The 16764-nt window shown below is 53.9% G+C and overlaps 2 protein-coding genes across 3 annotated transcripts in view; both read left to right on the forward strand.

Moving 5' to 3' along the window:
- The window catches only part of LOC113257804 (NPC1-like intracellular cholesterol transporter 1), a 14894-nt gene extending 1355 nt beyond the window's left edge, over window positions 1-13539 (forward strand). The window contains exons 4-16 of the mRNA XM_057304338.1: window positions 5-323; window positions 454-581; window positions 972-1109; window positions 1307-1396; window positions 6917-7107; window positions 7275-7399; window positions 7885-8011; window positions 8091-8146; window positions 8892-9042; window positions 9154-9385; window positions 9473-9586; window positions 9665-9827; window positions 10233-13539. Of these exons, the coding sequence (XP_057160321.1) occupies window positions 5-323; window positions 454-581; window positions 972-1109; window positions 1307-1396; window positions 6917-7107; window positions 7275-7399; window positions 7885-8011; window positions 8091-8146; window positions 8892-9042; window positions 9154-9385; window positions 9473-9586; window positions 9665-9827; window positions 10233-10426 (2028 nt within the window). The 3' untranslated portion in view covers window positions 10427-13539. The remainder of the gene's footprint in view (window positions 1-4; window positions 324-453; window positions 582-971; window positions 1110-1306; window positions 1397-6916; window positions 7108-7274; window positions 7400-7884; window positions 8012-8090; window positions 8147-8891; window positions 9043-9153; window positions 9386-9472; window positions 9587-9664; window positions 9828-10232) is intronic.
- Window positions 13540-14366: 827 nt separating this feature from the next.
- NUDCD3 (NudC domain containing 3) overlaps window positions 14367-16764 on the forward strand; it is a 61505-nt gene continuing 59107 nt past the window's right edge. Inside the window, exon 1 of one of the 2 annotated variants that reach the window (XM_057304274.1) lies at window positions 14367-14856. In XM_057304274.1, the coding sequence (XP_057160257.1) occupies window positions 14665-14856 (192 nt within the window). In that variant the 5' untranslated portion in view covers window positions 14367-14664. The remainder of the gene's footprint in view (window positions 14857-16764) is intronic. The other variant, XM_026502541.4, reaches the window with a different exon arrangement.

A 16764-nucleotide genomic window follows, 5' to 3' on the forward strand; every position in this document is an offset into this window, starting at 1 on the left:
CCTCTCCTGTCGGCGGACATTGCGGGACCCAGGGATATGTTGGAATGTTCCGGAATGCACCAAGCATGTCTCTGGGCCAGACCCCTCGAGGTGGACGGGGGCAGAGAGCAGAGTGTTCACGGGATCTGCTCCTGATGGGAAGCGTGGGCACCGGCCAGCTCCCTGCCCAGGGCCGGCTCTGGATGCTGTCCTTGATGTCCCCACGCAGAGGCTGCCTCGGAGGCCCGGAGAGCGGCGAGAGGCCCACATCGGCCGTGCGCTGGGCAGAGTGGCCCCCAGCATGCTGCTCTGCAGCCTGTCTGAGGCCATCTGCTTCTTTCTAGGTGAGCCTGGGCAGCCCCTCTTCGCCAGGCCTGGGGGGGGGGTGGTGGCGGGCACTGGGTGTGGGCAGCCCCCTTCCCTCCACTCTTCTGAGCAGACGCCATGCCCTGAGACTCACCCCTGTACCCCCAGGGGCCCTGACCCCCATGCCAGCTGTGAGAACCTTTGCTCTGACCTCCGGCTTTGCGGTCGTCCTCGACTTCCTGCTCCAGGTGTCCGCCTTCGTGGCCCTGCTTTCTCTGGACAGCAGGAGGCAGGAGGTAGGGGTGGTGCAGGACCCGGGGACCTGCCCGGCCCCATCTCTGCGGGGATGGGGGGGGGCTTCACGTCGTCACAGCGCAGGATCATCAGAGAGTGGGGCTGGGTGCAGGGACAGCATACTGGGATGCTCCCAGGGCCCCAGAGAAAAGTCGATTTAGGGGAATACGATCAAACCTGCAAAGTACAAAAGGTCGAGAAAAAAAAATGTAAGGGAGATGTTGACAGGGAGCTAGAGTTTCTGCGACAGTGCAAAGTTTAGAGGTGTTTAATCAAAACAGAAAAACAAACAACACAGCACCCTGGCACGTCCCCACATGAGGCACTTCCACGGGAGGGAGGCAGTGCCCGGGGCTGCTTCGGGGCCACCGTGATGGACTGCCTCCCTCCAGGCCTCCCGGTTGGATGTCTGCTGCTGCGTTGGTGCCCCGAAGCTGCCCCCACCTGACCAAAGCGAGGGGTTCCTGCTCCAATTCTTCCGCAAGTTCTACGTCCCATTCCTGCTGCACCGGCTCACGCGCGCGGTTGTGGTGAGTGGGGCGGGAGGCGCAGCTGGGGGGCTCCCACCCCTGGGGCAGCGGGGGCTGGCAGGGCCTGCTCAGCCTGGCCCCTGGTCCTGCCTGCTCGTGGAGAGGTGGAGAGCTTGCCCGGACCCCGGGGCTCACGCACAGGGGAGGCTGGGCTTCAAGTCTGCCCAGCTCCAGAATATTCCTCCCTACCTCCTTAGCTGCTGCTGTTCATGGGCCTGTTTGGAGTGGGGCTCTATTTCATGTGCCACGTCAGCGTGGGACTGGATCAGGAGCTGGCTCTGCCCAAGGTGAGCCGTGCCTGGTGACCTCTGGTGGGTGGCCTGGCTGCCCTGGGGTTCGGGAGGGTCGGTGCACACCGCTGGTAAGGGCAGGGGCCGGGGGCTCGGCGGGCGGTGCAGGGCTGCTCAGTGTGCGGACCTGGGGGGAGAGGCTGAATCAGTGTATGAATGCACAGGCCCCGTGGCGGAGAGAAGCAGGCCACGGACAACTGGCCTGTGAGGTGAGCCTCCAGGCAGAGTGACCGGCAGCTTCCCGAGTGCCTGCTCCATGCTGGGCACGCCACGTCCTCAGGCCTAGGCTCCGCAGCAGCCCGAGTTGTGGCACGGCCCCCGACAGACATGGAGGGTCAGGGGCTTCTGTGGAAGACAAGACCTCTGTGGCGCGGGGGGTCAGAGAGCCTCTGGGTAGAAGGGAGGTGGGAGGGGCCCGAGTACGTGTAGGATCTGAGGAGGACAGCAGTGAGGATGACCCCACCTGCCTGTGGACCCCACCAAACTCCCCCCATGCTGGTGCCCACCGTCTCCTCTCTGTCTTTGTGGCTTGGACACCTCTCAGCCCCTCCCAGTACGGGAACCCTACAGTGTGTCCTTCTGCATGTGGCTCATTCCACTCAGCATCGAGTCCTCCGGGTTCATCCACGCCGGAGAAGGTGTCAGAGTGTCCTTCCTCTTCCAGGCCGAGGATTTTCATACACACACACACACACACACACACACGCACACACCACATTTTGTTTCTCCGTCATTTGTCTGCTGTGGACACGGTTTCCTTCCACTTTTGCGCAGCTGGGACTGACGCTGCCGTGAATGTGGGTGCACAGCTATCTCTTCCAGAACCTACTTCCCAATCTTTCAGATGTGTTCCCAGAGGTGGAACTGCTGGATCAGATGATAATTCTAATTTCAATTTTTTGAGGACCACCATACTGTTTTCCACGCAGATGTTCTGTTTTACGTTCCTCTCTATGGCGCACCAGGGGTCTGATGTCTCCACGTCCACGCCAAAACTTGTTTTTGGCTTTTTTCTTTTTCTGTTTTGATGGCAGCCATCCTGACGGGTGTGAAGGGGCATCTCAGTGAGGTTTTGATCTGCTTTCCCTGATGAGCTGTGATGCTGAGCATCTTTTCATTGGCTCTTTGGCCATTTGTGTGTCTTCTTTGCAGAAATGTCTGTTCAAGTCTTTTGCCCATTTTTGAAACAGCTTGCTTTTTTTTTGTTGTTGTTGTTGTTTTGTTTCTTTGAATTTTGGGAGTTCTCTAGATATGCTGGGTAGTAATCCCTTATCAGATACACGATTTCCAGATGTTTTCTTCATTTCTATTGGTTGCCTTTCTACTCTATTGGTAGTGTCCTCTGATGAACAAAAGCTTTTAATTTTTGTGGCGTCTGGCTGGCTCAGTTGGAGGAGCGTGTCTCTTGATCTCAGGGTCATGAGTTCAGGCCCCACATTGGGTGTAGCAATGACTTAAAAATAAAACCTTTAAAAAAGTTTTTCATTTTCATAGAGTACCTATTTGCTTATTTTTCTGTTTATTAACTGGGCTTTTGGTGTCATTCAGGAAATAATCACCAAATCCAGTATCCTGAAGCTTTTTTCATATGTTTCCTCTAAGGGGATTACAAATTCAACTCTTAAGTGTTGGATCCATTTTGAGTTAATTTTTTGTACATAGTTATGTATATTATTTTCTTTCCTTTTTTTTTTTTTTTTTAAGTAGGCTCCACATCCAGTGTGGAACCCAGCGTGGGGCTTGAACTCACAACCCTGAGATCAAGACCTGAGCTGAGGTCAAGAGTCAGACGCTCAATTGACCAAGCCACCCAGGCACCCCATAGTTGTGTATGTTTTTTTTTTATTGTGATTACTTTTTAATATAAAAAATTATCATACCTGTGTCACAAACACTTCCTTATATAATTGTTTTTCTTATAGAGCACACAGTCACTTCATTATCTGACTAGTATGCGGCACACAGAAATCAAAGCAAGTTTTATATTAGTAAAAGCTAATCACAGAAGAAAAGGTACTATGTAAATGAGACCGCATTAGAAAGAGTATATATCTATATTTATAAAGACATATATATAACATATATGTATATATTTTTATTTTTAAAATTTAAGCTCAATGTGGTTAACATATAGTGTATTATTAGTTTCAGAGATAGAGTTAACTGATTCATCAGTTGTGTACAACACCCAGTGCTCATTACATCACATGCCCTCCTTCATGCCCATCACCATCCCCCCATCCTCCCACCCACCTCCCCTCCAGCAAACTTCAGTTTGTTTCCTAGAATTAAGAGTCTCTTATGGTTTGCTACCCTCTCTGATTTCATCTTGTTTTCTTTTTCCCTTCTTTCCCCTATGATCCTGTCTTGTTTCTTACAATCCACACAGGAGTGAGATTGTATGGTATTTGTCTTTCTCTGATTGACTTATTTCGGTCAGCATAATACCCTCTAGTTCCATCCATGTCATTGCAAGTGGTAAGATGTCATTCTTTTTGATGGCTGAGTACTATTCCATTGTATAGATATACCCCACGTCTTCTTTATCCATTCATCTGTCGATGGACATTGGGCTCCTTCCACAGTTTGGCCATTGTGGACATTGCTGCTATAGTTGTGTATATTTCTGAAGGTCCAACTTCATTCTTTTGTGTGTGGATGTCCTGTTGTCCCAGCATCACCTGTTGAAGAGACTCCCTTTCCCCACTGAATGGCCTTGGCTCCTTTGTCAAATGCCATGTCGCCACATATGCCAGGGTTTATGTCTGGGCTCGCTCTTCCATTCGGTTCGTCTGTGTCTGTCTTTGTGCTAGCACCTGAATCCTTTGATGACTGTATTTTTGTGGTAAGTTTTGAAATCAGGAAATGTGAGTTCTCCAACTTTTTAAAAAAAGATTTATGTATTTATTTGAGAGAGAGAGAGCACGCGTGGGGAAGGGTAGAGAGGGAGAGAGAGAGAGAATCCCAAACAGAGTGCCTGTTGAGTGTGGAGGCCAATGGAAGTCTGGATCCCATGACCCTGAGATCAGGACCTGAGCCAAAATCAAGAGTAGGACTCCCAACTCACTGAGCCACCCAGGCACCCCGAGTCCCCCAACTTTATTCCTCTTTTAAAGATTGTTTGGGTATTCGGAGTCCCTTGTGAATTCTAAGATGGATTTTTCTATTTCTGCAAGAAAGGTCATTGGGATCTGGACAGGATTGCACTGAACTTGGAGACCCTCCAGTAGCCTGTACGGTAGTCAGTTTTCCAGCCCACGAACACAGGTGTCTTCCCACCTATTTGTGTGTTCTTTAATTTCTTTCAGCAATGCTGTGTGGTTGTCAGCATGCAGTCGCTCACCCCTTGGGTGACATTATTTCCTAAGTACTTTATTCTTTTTATGCTGTTGTGACTAGGCTTGCCCCAGTTCCCCATCTGGGTCCTTCAGTGCTCATGCATAGAAATGTGACTGATTTTTGTGTGCTGATCTTGTAACTTGCAACCTTGCTGAATTTATTTACTAGTTTTAAGGGTTTGGGGTAGAATTTTAGAATTTCATGTACATAAGATCATGTAATCTATGACCAGAATTTTGCATGTAGTTAGTCCTCATACTTTCCAGCTCCAAAGTTCCTTTCTGGGTTCTGTTTTCTGGTGGTTGATCGTTCCATTTTGTTCACACTTGCTTTTCTTGGTTTTGTCCAGGTGCTCTTTGAGCAACCCTAAGACAGGTGTTTTTAAGTGTCTGTCTGATGTGTCCACCAACTGGTCTTTCTTGAGGAGATCGTCTGTTAAATGGTGTTGGTCCCTAGGTATGGGCCATACTTTCCTGATTGTTTGTGTCTCTGTGATAGTTGTCATTGAGAAATGGACATTTGAGTCTTATTGTATGGTAACTCTAAAGATCAGATTCTCCCCCTTCCCTGGGGGTTTGCTTTAAAAAAAAAATGAGATTGTTGCTGGTGTCTCTGTCCTGGAGATTAGCCTGAGGTATAAAATTAAAGTTTTATCAGGTCTTTTCTGAGTCCAAGCCTTTCCCCGGTAACGTGCGGTGACTTCTCTTATATTTGTGATTACTTTGGGATGTCCCATTCCTTATATGTCCGGCTGCCAAAAGGGGGAAAAGGGAAAACATGAAAAGGAAAATTAATAAACCTGTCACTACTCACTTAAACATCTCAGCAGTTGTGCCAGCATGAGGAGGCAAGCTGATGGTGGCAGCCCGACCCTGCACCACTGAGATGGGAGCAGCGGTCCGCAATCAGAACGCAAATCTGTGATCCTTAGGGACTGGGTCCTCATGTTCCACGCTGGACCCCACAACCTGTGTGCAAAGTGCCTGCGCGTGGCCGGGCCGCTGCTACCATGCTGAGAGCTGAAGGTGACTGGCATTGACCACAATTCAGCTTCTGGGCCTTTCCCTGGGAGCTGCAAGCCCTCAGCAGACCCCAGAGCTTCAAACAATGTCTATCAGACAGCTGCCGCCGGTGCAGGGGTGTGCGGGTACGGGGATGGCTGCCTGGTACCTTCTACCCCACCTTCTCTGACACCACTCAGGTGAAGGGAGCAGATCAGGCAGCTGCCTGATACACGGCCTCGCAGGTGTGCACGCACACATTTACGTGTGCACACGCGTGTGGGCCACGGTCACAGACCAGCTTGTTAGACTGTCGCTGTGGCAAAACGGGGATAATGGGAAGGGGCAACGTTCCACGAATGTGTGTGTGTGTCAGAGTGTGTTCATGTGTGGTTCTGTGCTTACACCTACATGGGTGTGCTCTGTGTGCGTACCTGTGATCACACCAGGATGTGTGTACCTCTGAGCGTGTACCTCTGTGGGTACAGTGTCCACCGTGTACCTCTGCAATGCAACTGCAAGTGTGTCTCCGGCAGCGTGTACCTCAGTGAGCGTGGGTCTCTGGGAGCGTGCATGTCGGTGCGGGCGCCTCTTGCACACACCTGTTAGGATGTACTTCCTGCGTGTACCGCTGTGAGTGTGCTTCTCTGTGAGTGTGCACCTCTGAGTGTGTATGTATCTTTGTGAGTGTGCACTTCTGTGTGTGTCTCCGTGAGTGTGCACCTCTGAGTATGTACCTTTGTAAGTGTGTATGTACCTCCGTGAGTGTGTATGTACCTCCGTGAGTGTGCACCTCTGTGTGTATGTACCTCCGTGAGTGTGTACGTAGCTCTGTGAGTGTGTATGTACCTCCGTGAGTGTGTATGTACCTCCGTGAGTGTGTATGTACTTCCGTGAGTGTGCACCTCTGTGTGTATGTACCTCCGTGAGTGTGTATGTACCTGAGTGTGTATGTACCTCCGTGAGTGTGTATGTACCTCCGTGAGTGTGTACGTAGCTCTGTGAGTGTGTATGTACCTCCGTGAGTGTGTATGTACTTCTGTGAGTGTGCACCTCTGTGTGTATGTACCTCCGTGAGTGTGTATGTACCTCCGTGAGTGTGCACCTCTGTGTGGGCACCTCTGTGAGCCCCTCAGGGTGAGTGTGGCCCCAGCCTCCGTGACTGTCTTCTGTTCAGGACTCATACCTGCTGGACTATTTCTCCGACCTGAACCGCTACTTCGAGGTGGGGGCCCCTGTCTACTTTGTCACCACGGGGGGCTACAACTTCTCCAGCGAGGCGGGCATGAACGCCATCTGCTCCAGCGCAGGATGCGACAGCTACTCCTTGACCCAGAAGATACAGTACGCCACCGAGTTCCCCGACGAGTGAGTGCCCGGCCGAGCCCTGTCTGTGCCCCCCACCTCCTGACCCCTTGACCGCACCCAGCTGTCGTCCCGCTGCCCTATGCCTGGGGAGAGGGGCGTGCCCCAGGGAGGACCCACTGCCTGCCCACCGGGTCCTGCCCCCCAGCATCCTCTCCCCTGACCCTCAGGTCTTACCTGGCCATCCCCGCCTCCTCCTGGGTGGACGACTTCATTGATTGGCTGACCCCGTCCTCCTGCTGCCGCCTTTATGCCTTTGGCGCTCAGAAAGACGAGTTCTGCCCCTCGACTGTCAGTGAGTGCAGGGTCTCTGGGGGCTCCCGGCCTCCCACGGCTTGGGGAAACTGAGGCAAGAGAGGGGAGCAAGGCTAGGCCCTCTTAGCTCCTCCCACGCTCTCGCAGGGTCAGTGAGGGTGGGGGCACAGGCTTGGGGCACGTGTCAGGGTGAGCACACCCCGCGTTGTGATCTCACGGGTGGTGGGAGGGGGAGAGCCGAGCGTAGCATGCGGCTCTGACCCCAGAGTAGCTGCATTTGTCAGTGGAGTGCGGAGGCCAAAGGGGGTCGTTTCTTTGCCCTACACTTGGCTCCCTTACCTGCTGTGGTTGCCGGTGGTTTTCACGACAGAGGGGAACCCCTCTGCCTCCTCTGCCTCCAGAGCACATGTGCCACACGCGTGTTGCATGTTTCGGTGGTGGCAGTGCCTGGGGAACTGGATGGGAATGGGGGGCTGCCTGGCCCCGGGGGGGTGCCGCTGCTGAGAGCCCCCGCTGTCTTCGCAGACTCCCTGGCCTGCTTGAAGAACTGTGTGAGCTTCACGTTGGGCCCCATCCGGCCCACAGACGAGCAGTTCCACAAGTACCTTCCCTGGTTCCTCAGTGACCCGCCCAACATCAAATGTCCCAAAGGGTAAGCCTGGGGTGGGGAGCACAGAGGGTCCCCGAGGGTGGCCGAGGTCCCTGATGAAGCCTCTGCTCCCGCCTTGCAGGGGACTGGCAGCGTATAACACCTCTGTGCATTTGGGATCCAATGGCGAAGTTTTAGGTAAGTGTGGCCTCACCCGGTGGGGAAGGCGAGAGATAGCTGCACTGGGGGGTCATACAAGCCCCGGGGAAGAGCCTCTCAGTCTGCGATCTTCTCCCCTTCCTCCTTCATGGGGAGCTTCTATCTGCCCTGGCCCTGTCCTCAGAGGCCATGTTACCCAGCTCCCTGTTCTCAGATTTCACCCCTGTCTGCCCTGCTTCCTTTTCTCCACCGCCAAATCCTCAGTCAGCGAGACATTCCTGGACTCTTCCAGTGCTGGGGGGCCAGCCACACCCCTTACTCACATGCACAAATCACGGCAGATGTGGGCAGCTGGCTAAACGGATGATGATTGCACCTGCCCCGCCGTCACCCTGTCAGCTGAACTGCTCCCCTGTTTCTGTCTGCTCTTCTGGAACTTCCCTCTAGGAAGATGCACATTGGAAAAGTAATTGACTTCATTTGAAAAATCCAATGCGTGTTTTGAAACCCTAGAGTGCAGCATTTGCGTTTATCTGGGAGGTGTCTTTAGGGTGCACCAGGCAGAGGCAGGCTGGGCCCAGGGCTCCCGCAGGGGGAGGAGGGGCTGCAGGGTGCAGGGCTGCCTGGGAATCCCGCACGCTGGGCCCCTTGCTCACAACGGAAGAATTTTCCATCTTGGTGGCCTCTGAGCCCTGATTGCAGCCAGGTGCGCCCTGGGGTCTGAGGGTGCCTGCAGCGGGCTCTGACCTTGCCCTCCTCTGCCCATGTTCCCCGGCGGGCGCAGCCTCGCGGTTCATGGCCTACCACAAGCCGCTGCGGAACTCGCAGGATTACACGGAGGCTCTGCGGGCGTCGCGCGAGCTGGCGGCCAACATCACCGCCCACCTGCGGCAGGTGCCGGGCACCGACCCGGCCTTCGAGGTCTTCCCCTACACGTGAGGCCCAGCGGCGGGGGCGGCGGGGTCCCCGGGAGGGTCCCAGGGGCACGTGGAGCCCGACTCGCGAGGCCACACGCCCCAGCAGTGACAGCGCTCTGACCCCCGCAGGATCACCAACGTGTTCTACGAGCAGTACCTGAACGTGGTCCCCGAGGGCCTCTTCATGCTGGCCATCTGTCTGCTGCCCACCTTCATCGTCTGCTGCCTGCTGCTGGGCATGGACCTGCGCTCGGGCCTCCTCAACCTGTTCTCCATCGTCATGATCCTCGTGGACACCGTGGGCTTCATGGCCTTGTGGGGCATCAGTTACAACGCCGTGTCCCTCATCAACCTGGTCACGGTAACCTGCCCTCGCCCGACACCCCGCTGCCTTCCGGAGATCCCGCGCCCCCGCCCTTGCACGCCTAACGCCCCTCTCTGCCCCAAGGCGGTGGGCATCTCCGTGGAGTTCGTGTCCCACATCACCCGCGCCTTTGCGGTCAGCACCCGGCCCACCCGGCTGGAGAGGGCCAAGGAGGCCACCGTCTTCATGGGCAGCGCGGTGAGTGGGCCCGCCGCCCCCATTCCGCCCTCCGCCCTCCATCCCGTGCCCGGCCTCACGCCTGCCTGTGACCCCCAGGTGTTCGCTGGCGTGGCCATGACCAACCTGCCCGGCATCCTTGTTCTGGGCCTGGCCAAGGCGCAGCTCATCCAGATCTTCTTCTTCCGCCTCAACCTCCTCATCACCGTGCTGGGCCTGCTGCACGGCCTGGTCTTCCTGCCAGTGGTTCTCAGCTACGTGGGTGAGCGCCCACGCGCCTGCGCACTGGGCAGGGCCTCCCCGACCCCGCCACCCAGCAGTGCCCGCCCAGCAGGCCCCGCCCACAAATAAGGCCCGCCCCGCAGGACCCCCCCCCACCCATAAGCTCCGCCCCCTGCACCCAGCAGTCCCCGCCCAGCAGGGCCCCTCCCACACAGCCGGCCCCACCCCTCCTATCGCTGGCCCCATCTGTTTGGCCGAGCAGATCCCCGCCTGCCTGTGAACGCCTCTGTCCTTTCTTCCTGCAACATCCTGTGGCAGTACCCAACAAGCCCTCCTTGCTAAGGAAAGCTGTTCCTCCTCCCGTTGACAGACTCAGGGCAGGGAGTCCTGCTCAAGCAGCACATGGCCTCCCTGACCGTGGTCCTCTGTGACTGTTCCCCTGCAGGGCCTGATGTCAACGCAGCTCTAGTGCTGGAGCAGAAGCAGATGGAAGAGGCCGCCAAGCCCAGCATGGCCTCCTGCCCTAGCCACCCGGGCCCGACATCCAAGGCCAGCAGCACCTATGTCAACCACGGCTTCGAACAGCCCGCCGAGAGTGGCCTTGACAGTTCTCTGCCCCGCAGTGGACACAAGTTTTGATGACCCCAGGGGCCACACAGGTTCCCTCGTAGGGGTCCCTTGACACGTCCTCCCACTCAGGGTCTGGGAGAGGCTGTCCCCACGAGGGTGCCTGTGGTGGGACCTTCCCTGGCCACCAGGTCGTACCCATAAGGACATGATTAGGCTGAAGGCGGCATGTGGCAGCGTGGGTGTGACCTGTTCCTGTCTCTTGAACTTGGCGTGTGTCGTCCTCCTGCAAGTTTTTAAACTTCAATTCCATATATTATATGTAAACAATATGTAGTAGTATTTCACATTTAAAAATGTTTCATAAATGGAATCATACTTGACGTTCGCTTTCGCAGCGAGTTTCCCAGGCTACACGCATGTTAGATTTATTCATGTGGGGCCCTGTAGACCTGCCCAGTTGTCGTGGCGGCCCCACCGGATTCCCCTGTGTGAACCAACACAGTGGTTTTATCCCTTCCCCTGCTGGTGGGCACGATGCTCCCAGTGACTTTTCCACTCTGGCTCCATAGTCGCTCACGTGGAATTCCCAAATCCCCAAATCTCTGGAAATCTGGTTCGTCCCCTTTTTCTTTTGTAAGTTTGGGACAAACTCATTTGGTGGCAAAAACAGACCAGACAAGATGTGTCTATTTATACGCTTCATGAATGGGGTATGTATACCCTTTGCCGTCCTTTATGGGAGCGGTCATCGATCCCGCACATCGATGAGCCTGGTTATGTTGTGTGCAGCCATAGGCCCTGATGGGGTGTATTATCTAAAGCAGGGTAACCATCCTATTACTTTTCTAAAAATCTAAGTCCTGAAATTCATCTCACCTATGGGATTTCAGGTACAGAGCAGAAACCTCTATGAAGCTGAGTATGTATTTGCACATCTCCTTGTGTATATGCGGGAGAGCTACCTGGAGGTGGTGTTGGCGAGGTATCGTACGGGTACAGACAAAGCCTCCCCAAAGTTGCTGCCCTCTTCACATTCCCACCAGCAGTGGATAAGGGGCCTTCTTCCCTGGTCCACCACCAGCGCTGTACATCCCACTTGCTCTTTGGGGGAAAGGGCAGGATTATGGATGATTAGCATTTTTTAAAATGCATTTTTAAAAGGCAAACTCTAAAAAATTTTGGAATAGTTTTAGATTTACAGAAAAATTGCAAAGATAGTACAGAGAGTTCCTATATACCTCACACCTGTTTTACCCGATTAACATATTATATTAGCGTAGCACATTCATTAACCCACAATTCATAAACCAGTGTTGAGAATTTCTACTCAAGTCCTTGCTTTATTTAGATTTCCTTAGACTCTACCTGGTGTCCCTCTTTCTGTCCTAGGATCCCATGCAGGATAGTGTATGGCATTCAGTTGTTATGTCCTTTAGGCTTTTGGCTGTGACAGTTCCTAAGACTTTCCTTGTTTGCGATGACCTTGACAGTTTCCAGGAAGACTGGTCAGGCATTTTGTAGAACGTCCCTCAAATGGGGTTTGTCTGGTGTTTTTCTCCTAACTAGACTGAGGTTATGGGTTGTTGGCCGAGAGACCAAGAGGCGGAGCGCCCTTCTCAGCAGATCATATAAAGGGTGCGTGCTACCCCCATGATTTCCCACTAATGGCATTACCTCTCGTCCCCTGGCCGAGGTCGTGTCTGTCAGGCGTCTCCTCGGTACAGTTACCCTTCCCCCTTCCATGTTGTTCGTGTTGTGCTCTTTGGAGGGAAGTCACTGTGCATGGCCTACACTTAGGGAGTGGGGAGTTATGTTCCATGTCCTGGAGGGCAGAGTGCTTACACAAATTACTTGGAATTCTTCTCGACAGGAAAATTGGCTATTTCCCTCCCTATGTTTCTTTATTCAGTATGATATATACCGTATATACCCATGGATATTCAGTTCGTAGTGTGGGTTCTCATATGATAGTACTTCATTTTGTTGCTCAGACTGTTCCAGCTTGGGCCATTAGGAAGCTCTCTCTGTTGGCTCCTATGTCCCTTTTTGTCATACTCCCATCCTGGAGGGTTTTTCCTTTTTCCTTGCTCCTTGGAGCTACTAGCAAGTTGGTTCAGGTTCAGCTTGTATATTTTCTGCCCCAGTCCTAGAGTCAGCCATTTCTCCAAGGAGTCCTGGTCCTTCAGTTAGAGATGGGATTGGAACCCAGCATCTGGCGCTTGGTGTGCACTTTGCTGCTGGGGCATTGTTGCTCTTGGGCTCTCTCAGCCAAGAGAGCAACAAAATATATGTGTGTAAACGGACACACCTATGTACCCGTTTCTATAAATATCTGTACATGTAGCCATCTGTAGCTAGAGGAAGCTAAACTTAAGTTCATGCTGATGCCTCCAGCTCTAATTCATCCCCACACCAATCATTCTAGACGCTCCCCTGGCTTCTCTGTAAGCTCCCATGCCAGTAGTGAGAAGCCTCACTCCACCACCCACACAATTTGCTTCATTGTTCACCTCCGTGGGTAGTATTTTCAGAGATGACAGCCCACAACCCCATGGGAAACAAATTTAGGATGAAGGGTCCCTTTTTAGCTCCTTTTGCCTTTAGTCTTAGACTCTGTTCATTTCCAGTTACTGAGGTCAGCATCTTTTTCTACCAGCCCCTTCAGTGAGGCTGTTTCACACATTTGTAATGTGATTTGTTTTGCCAGATTCTGCATTCCAGTCTGGTGTTACGAAATCGTGCCTGTAAAAGCTCCATTCAAAGTTCAGGACAGACCAGTCGGTATTGATGTGACAATTAGGAAACATTGATTCATGTTTCAGATTCCATATTACAGCTGTTAAGAAACTACCACCTGCTCAACTTTGGTTTCAAAAAAATAATGCTTTTATTTGAAAAGACAATGAAAATACTCTCTCATTTCCAACTACAATCTGTGTAAGATGGGGTTTCTTCATGTATTTCCATCAAAACAACATATTGCAATGCAGTGAATGCAAAAGATGTGAGAATCTTGCTGTCTTCAATGAAGCCTGACATTAAAGGGATTTGCAAAAATGTAAAACTATGCGACTCTTCTCAGTAAACTTAATTGCTTTGAAGAACATTATTCCTTCATAAAAATGTTAACATGTAATGTGCTTTTCGTGGTTATTTAAAAATGAATAAATATGTGAACATTTTGTCAGTTTTAGTATCTAACATTGTAACCATCTGTAAGAACGACCCACATAAAAGGTCTTTGGGGTCTTCAATAAATGTTAAGAGTGTAAATGACTCCAAGAAGTTTCAGAACCACTGCTGTAGGGCAATTCATCTGGTTCTGACTTATTTACAATTAATTAGAGCCCATAGACTATGAAGGTACATGTTCATTGGTAGATTTTAATCCAGTCGAGATGCAAGGCATTTCTTACCACTAGAGAAGTTAACCTATGATTTTATCATTTTGTAGGACACCGGCCAGCTTTGTACCCAACCTAACAATCTTACTGTTTAAGTGTTTATAAATACCCATTTCCTCCGAATGCTCTTGGAACCAGTCCTATCATATCACTGCTTCCTTCATTAATTCAGTCGTCGAATGGCATCTTTGGCACGTGTTCATTACGTGTCTGAATGGGCTTTATGTTTGGAGCTTGTTAAGGATCGTACTGGGGCGGACACTGAGGCTATTACGTATGCCGAGTTTATGTACGCACACACGAATGCACGCTACACAGGCGTACACATGTGTATCTCACGACGATGGCACGGCAGAGTTTTCACTCTGCACCGAGCTCTTTCCGCTGAGTATTCGTGCACGCTCGTCACCGTGCATTCACTCCTGGCGCCGTTAGCGGGACACACACCGCCCGCACCCACCTCATCCGACCCGCCCGCTGCGGATACTCCCGCCCCCGAAACCAGCTCTCTACCCAGACAGGACCGGCGCTCCGCCCACCACGTGACAACACCGGGGCTCACGTGACGCGGCCCGAGCCACACCCCTTCCGCCCGTTTGTAACATGGCCGCTAAGCGCTCTCGGTCCCGCCGTCTTGGGAATTCTCGCTCCTAGGAGCCATTTCGGGGCTCGCGTGTGGTTCTCCGTGAGGCTGCTCGGGAAAGCCGGCCGGACGGCGGAGACGGGGTTCGCTGCAGGGGCTCCCCGGTGCCACCCAGCTCGTCCCGACAAGCGGGGGCCGGGCGGGCGCGGACCGGAAGTTCTGCCGGCGGCGGAGCCGTTACCGCAGCGTGCCGGAAGTGGCCGTGGGCCGGCGTCCGGGCCGCGCCCGCAGTGAGCAGCGTCCCTGCGGCCGGCGACGCCATGGAGCCCGGGGCGGCCGAGCTGTACGACCAGGCCCTGCTGGGCATCCTGCAGCACGTGGGCAACGTCCAGGACTTTCTGCGCGTGCTCTTCGGCTTCCTCTACCGCAAGACCGACTTCTACCGTCTGCTGCGCCACCCGTCTGACCGCATGGGCTTCCCGCCCGGGGCGGCGCAGGCCCTGGTGCTGCAGGTAGCGCGGCGGGCGGGCGGGGGGAAGCCCGCCGCTCCTTGCCTCAGTTTCCCCCTCTGGCCCTCCCCTGGCCCCACCTCCCTCCTGCCGTGGCCGCGCCCGCGAGGCCGCCGGGACGCCGCTGGGCGCTGGAGTTTCTGTAGTGCGGGAGCCGCAGGCGCGCGGGGCTCTCGCGTGTGGGCGGGAGCCGTGTGGGGGCGGGGGTCCGGGCTCTGAGTGTGAGTCCAGGTCACAGCCGTCGCCGCGGTGCGCGCTGCCTCCGCGCTGGGGACGGGGGAGCGGTGATGATGCAGCGAGCAGGTGTATACCGACGGTATGTGCGTCGTCAGCCGCCGCACGCATCGGCAGAGCACCGGCGATGTGCCTGGTCGGGGACGAGTCCCTTCTTGCGACGTGCTCGCCGCTCTCCAGACGGTGACACAACCGTGCAGGGCCTCCTAGGGGACAAAGCCCTTTGCGGGGAACGGGATAGAAGAGGTGGTTTGGAAGTCAGAGAAACGTCTTGGAGGGCAAGTGGGGTTGAGCCTGTTGGTAGGAACCTGAGAAGATAGAACTGCTGGTGGCACCTCCCACATCTCCGTAGCACTTTACAGTTTGTAGGGCGCTAGCAGATGGTGTTTCCTGAAGTCTTGCTGCAAGCTGCGGGTTGGTCCGGTGTCCTGTTCCTCAGTGCTTGTGTGGAGACACCGAAGCTCGGGGTGTTGGAGGGACCACCGGAAATAATACGGTGCATTCTCGTGCTTCAGTGGCCGGGCGCCATCCGAGTGGTCGGAAAGCTGTTGGATGGCTTCTCAAAGGCCCTTAGGGATGTCCTGGTGAAATAGACATGGTCCAGCCACATGTGACAGATGAGCTGCCTTTTCAGCAAGGTTAGGTGATTTCACCAAACATCATGGAGCTGGAACATAGAACCTCATCTTTAGGATTCTGGATCTTTCCGCTCTATTATTTAGCCCATAGCAGGGTGGGAGAACTTAAGTATGGCAGGAAAGATGTGGAGAAGCGGAAAGAACGTTTACTGAGCACCTAGTATGTACTAGTTACCACCTCAGGTGTTACTTTATTTAATCCCACCAACCTGAAAGGTTGGTTTTTGTCCTTTTACAGATGATCTGGTCACAGTGTATGACTTGGTGACCAGTGTAGTGAAGGGCGGGGAGAGATGAGTCGGAGATGACCCGAGGTTTCAAACCTGGGTGACTGGAATAACGATAATGTGGTCACTGAACTGTCCCCTGAGTTGAGGGGGAGAAGCTTTGTTCTAGACAAGTTAGAATTGCGAATGGAAGTCCCTGCTCGCGGGCTGTTGGAACCACGGGACAGGGTGTTGTGGGAGATGAGGAACCAGAGTAGTTTGAGGGAAAGAGGAGTGACAGTGGAGGGCAGCACTTTGGGGGACAGTCCCAGTGGAGGGATGGGAGTAGCAGGGGGCTGCATGCGAGGTTGGGGATGAAGGGAGTGGGCAGAGCAGAAGGTTCCGTAGAAACCCAGGGGCCTCTCTCCAGCGTCTCTGGAGTTGGTTTCCAACAGTCTGCAGTGCCCGAGGACCTTTAAGGAAGCAGACGTGCCCCGGCGTTTTGTTGGGCAGCTGAGGGCGAGTCCCGGGAAGCTGTTGTTCTCTGCTTGATACCCTGTGCTCATCCTGGGTCCAGTTTGAGAAGTCTGCTCAGTGAGGCCTGTTGCCCAAGAACCCGGAAAGCCGGCTCCATCTGGGCCTCACTGCACCTGCTGGGAGAGTCTCCTCTGTGTCAGCAGAGACGGCTGACAGGAGGTCACAGATTCTTTGCCAGCCCCACAGCGCTGTGCTTGCAGAGTGCGGAGCCACGGGAGAGGCGAAGCAGGTGGCAGGTTGGGGGCGGGGGCAGAGTCTGCAGAGGCCGCGGTCACGGTGAGGAGGGTCAGGCCCTG

This window comes from Ursus arctos, unplaced genomic scaffold (genome assembly GCF_023065955.2).
Source record: "Ursus arctos isolate Adak ecotype North America unplaced genomic scaffold, UrsArc2.0 scaffold_3, whole genome shotgun sequence".
NCBI classification, from domain to species: Eukaryota; Metazoa; Chordata; class Mammalia; order Carnivora; family Ursidae; genus Ursus; species Ursus arctos.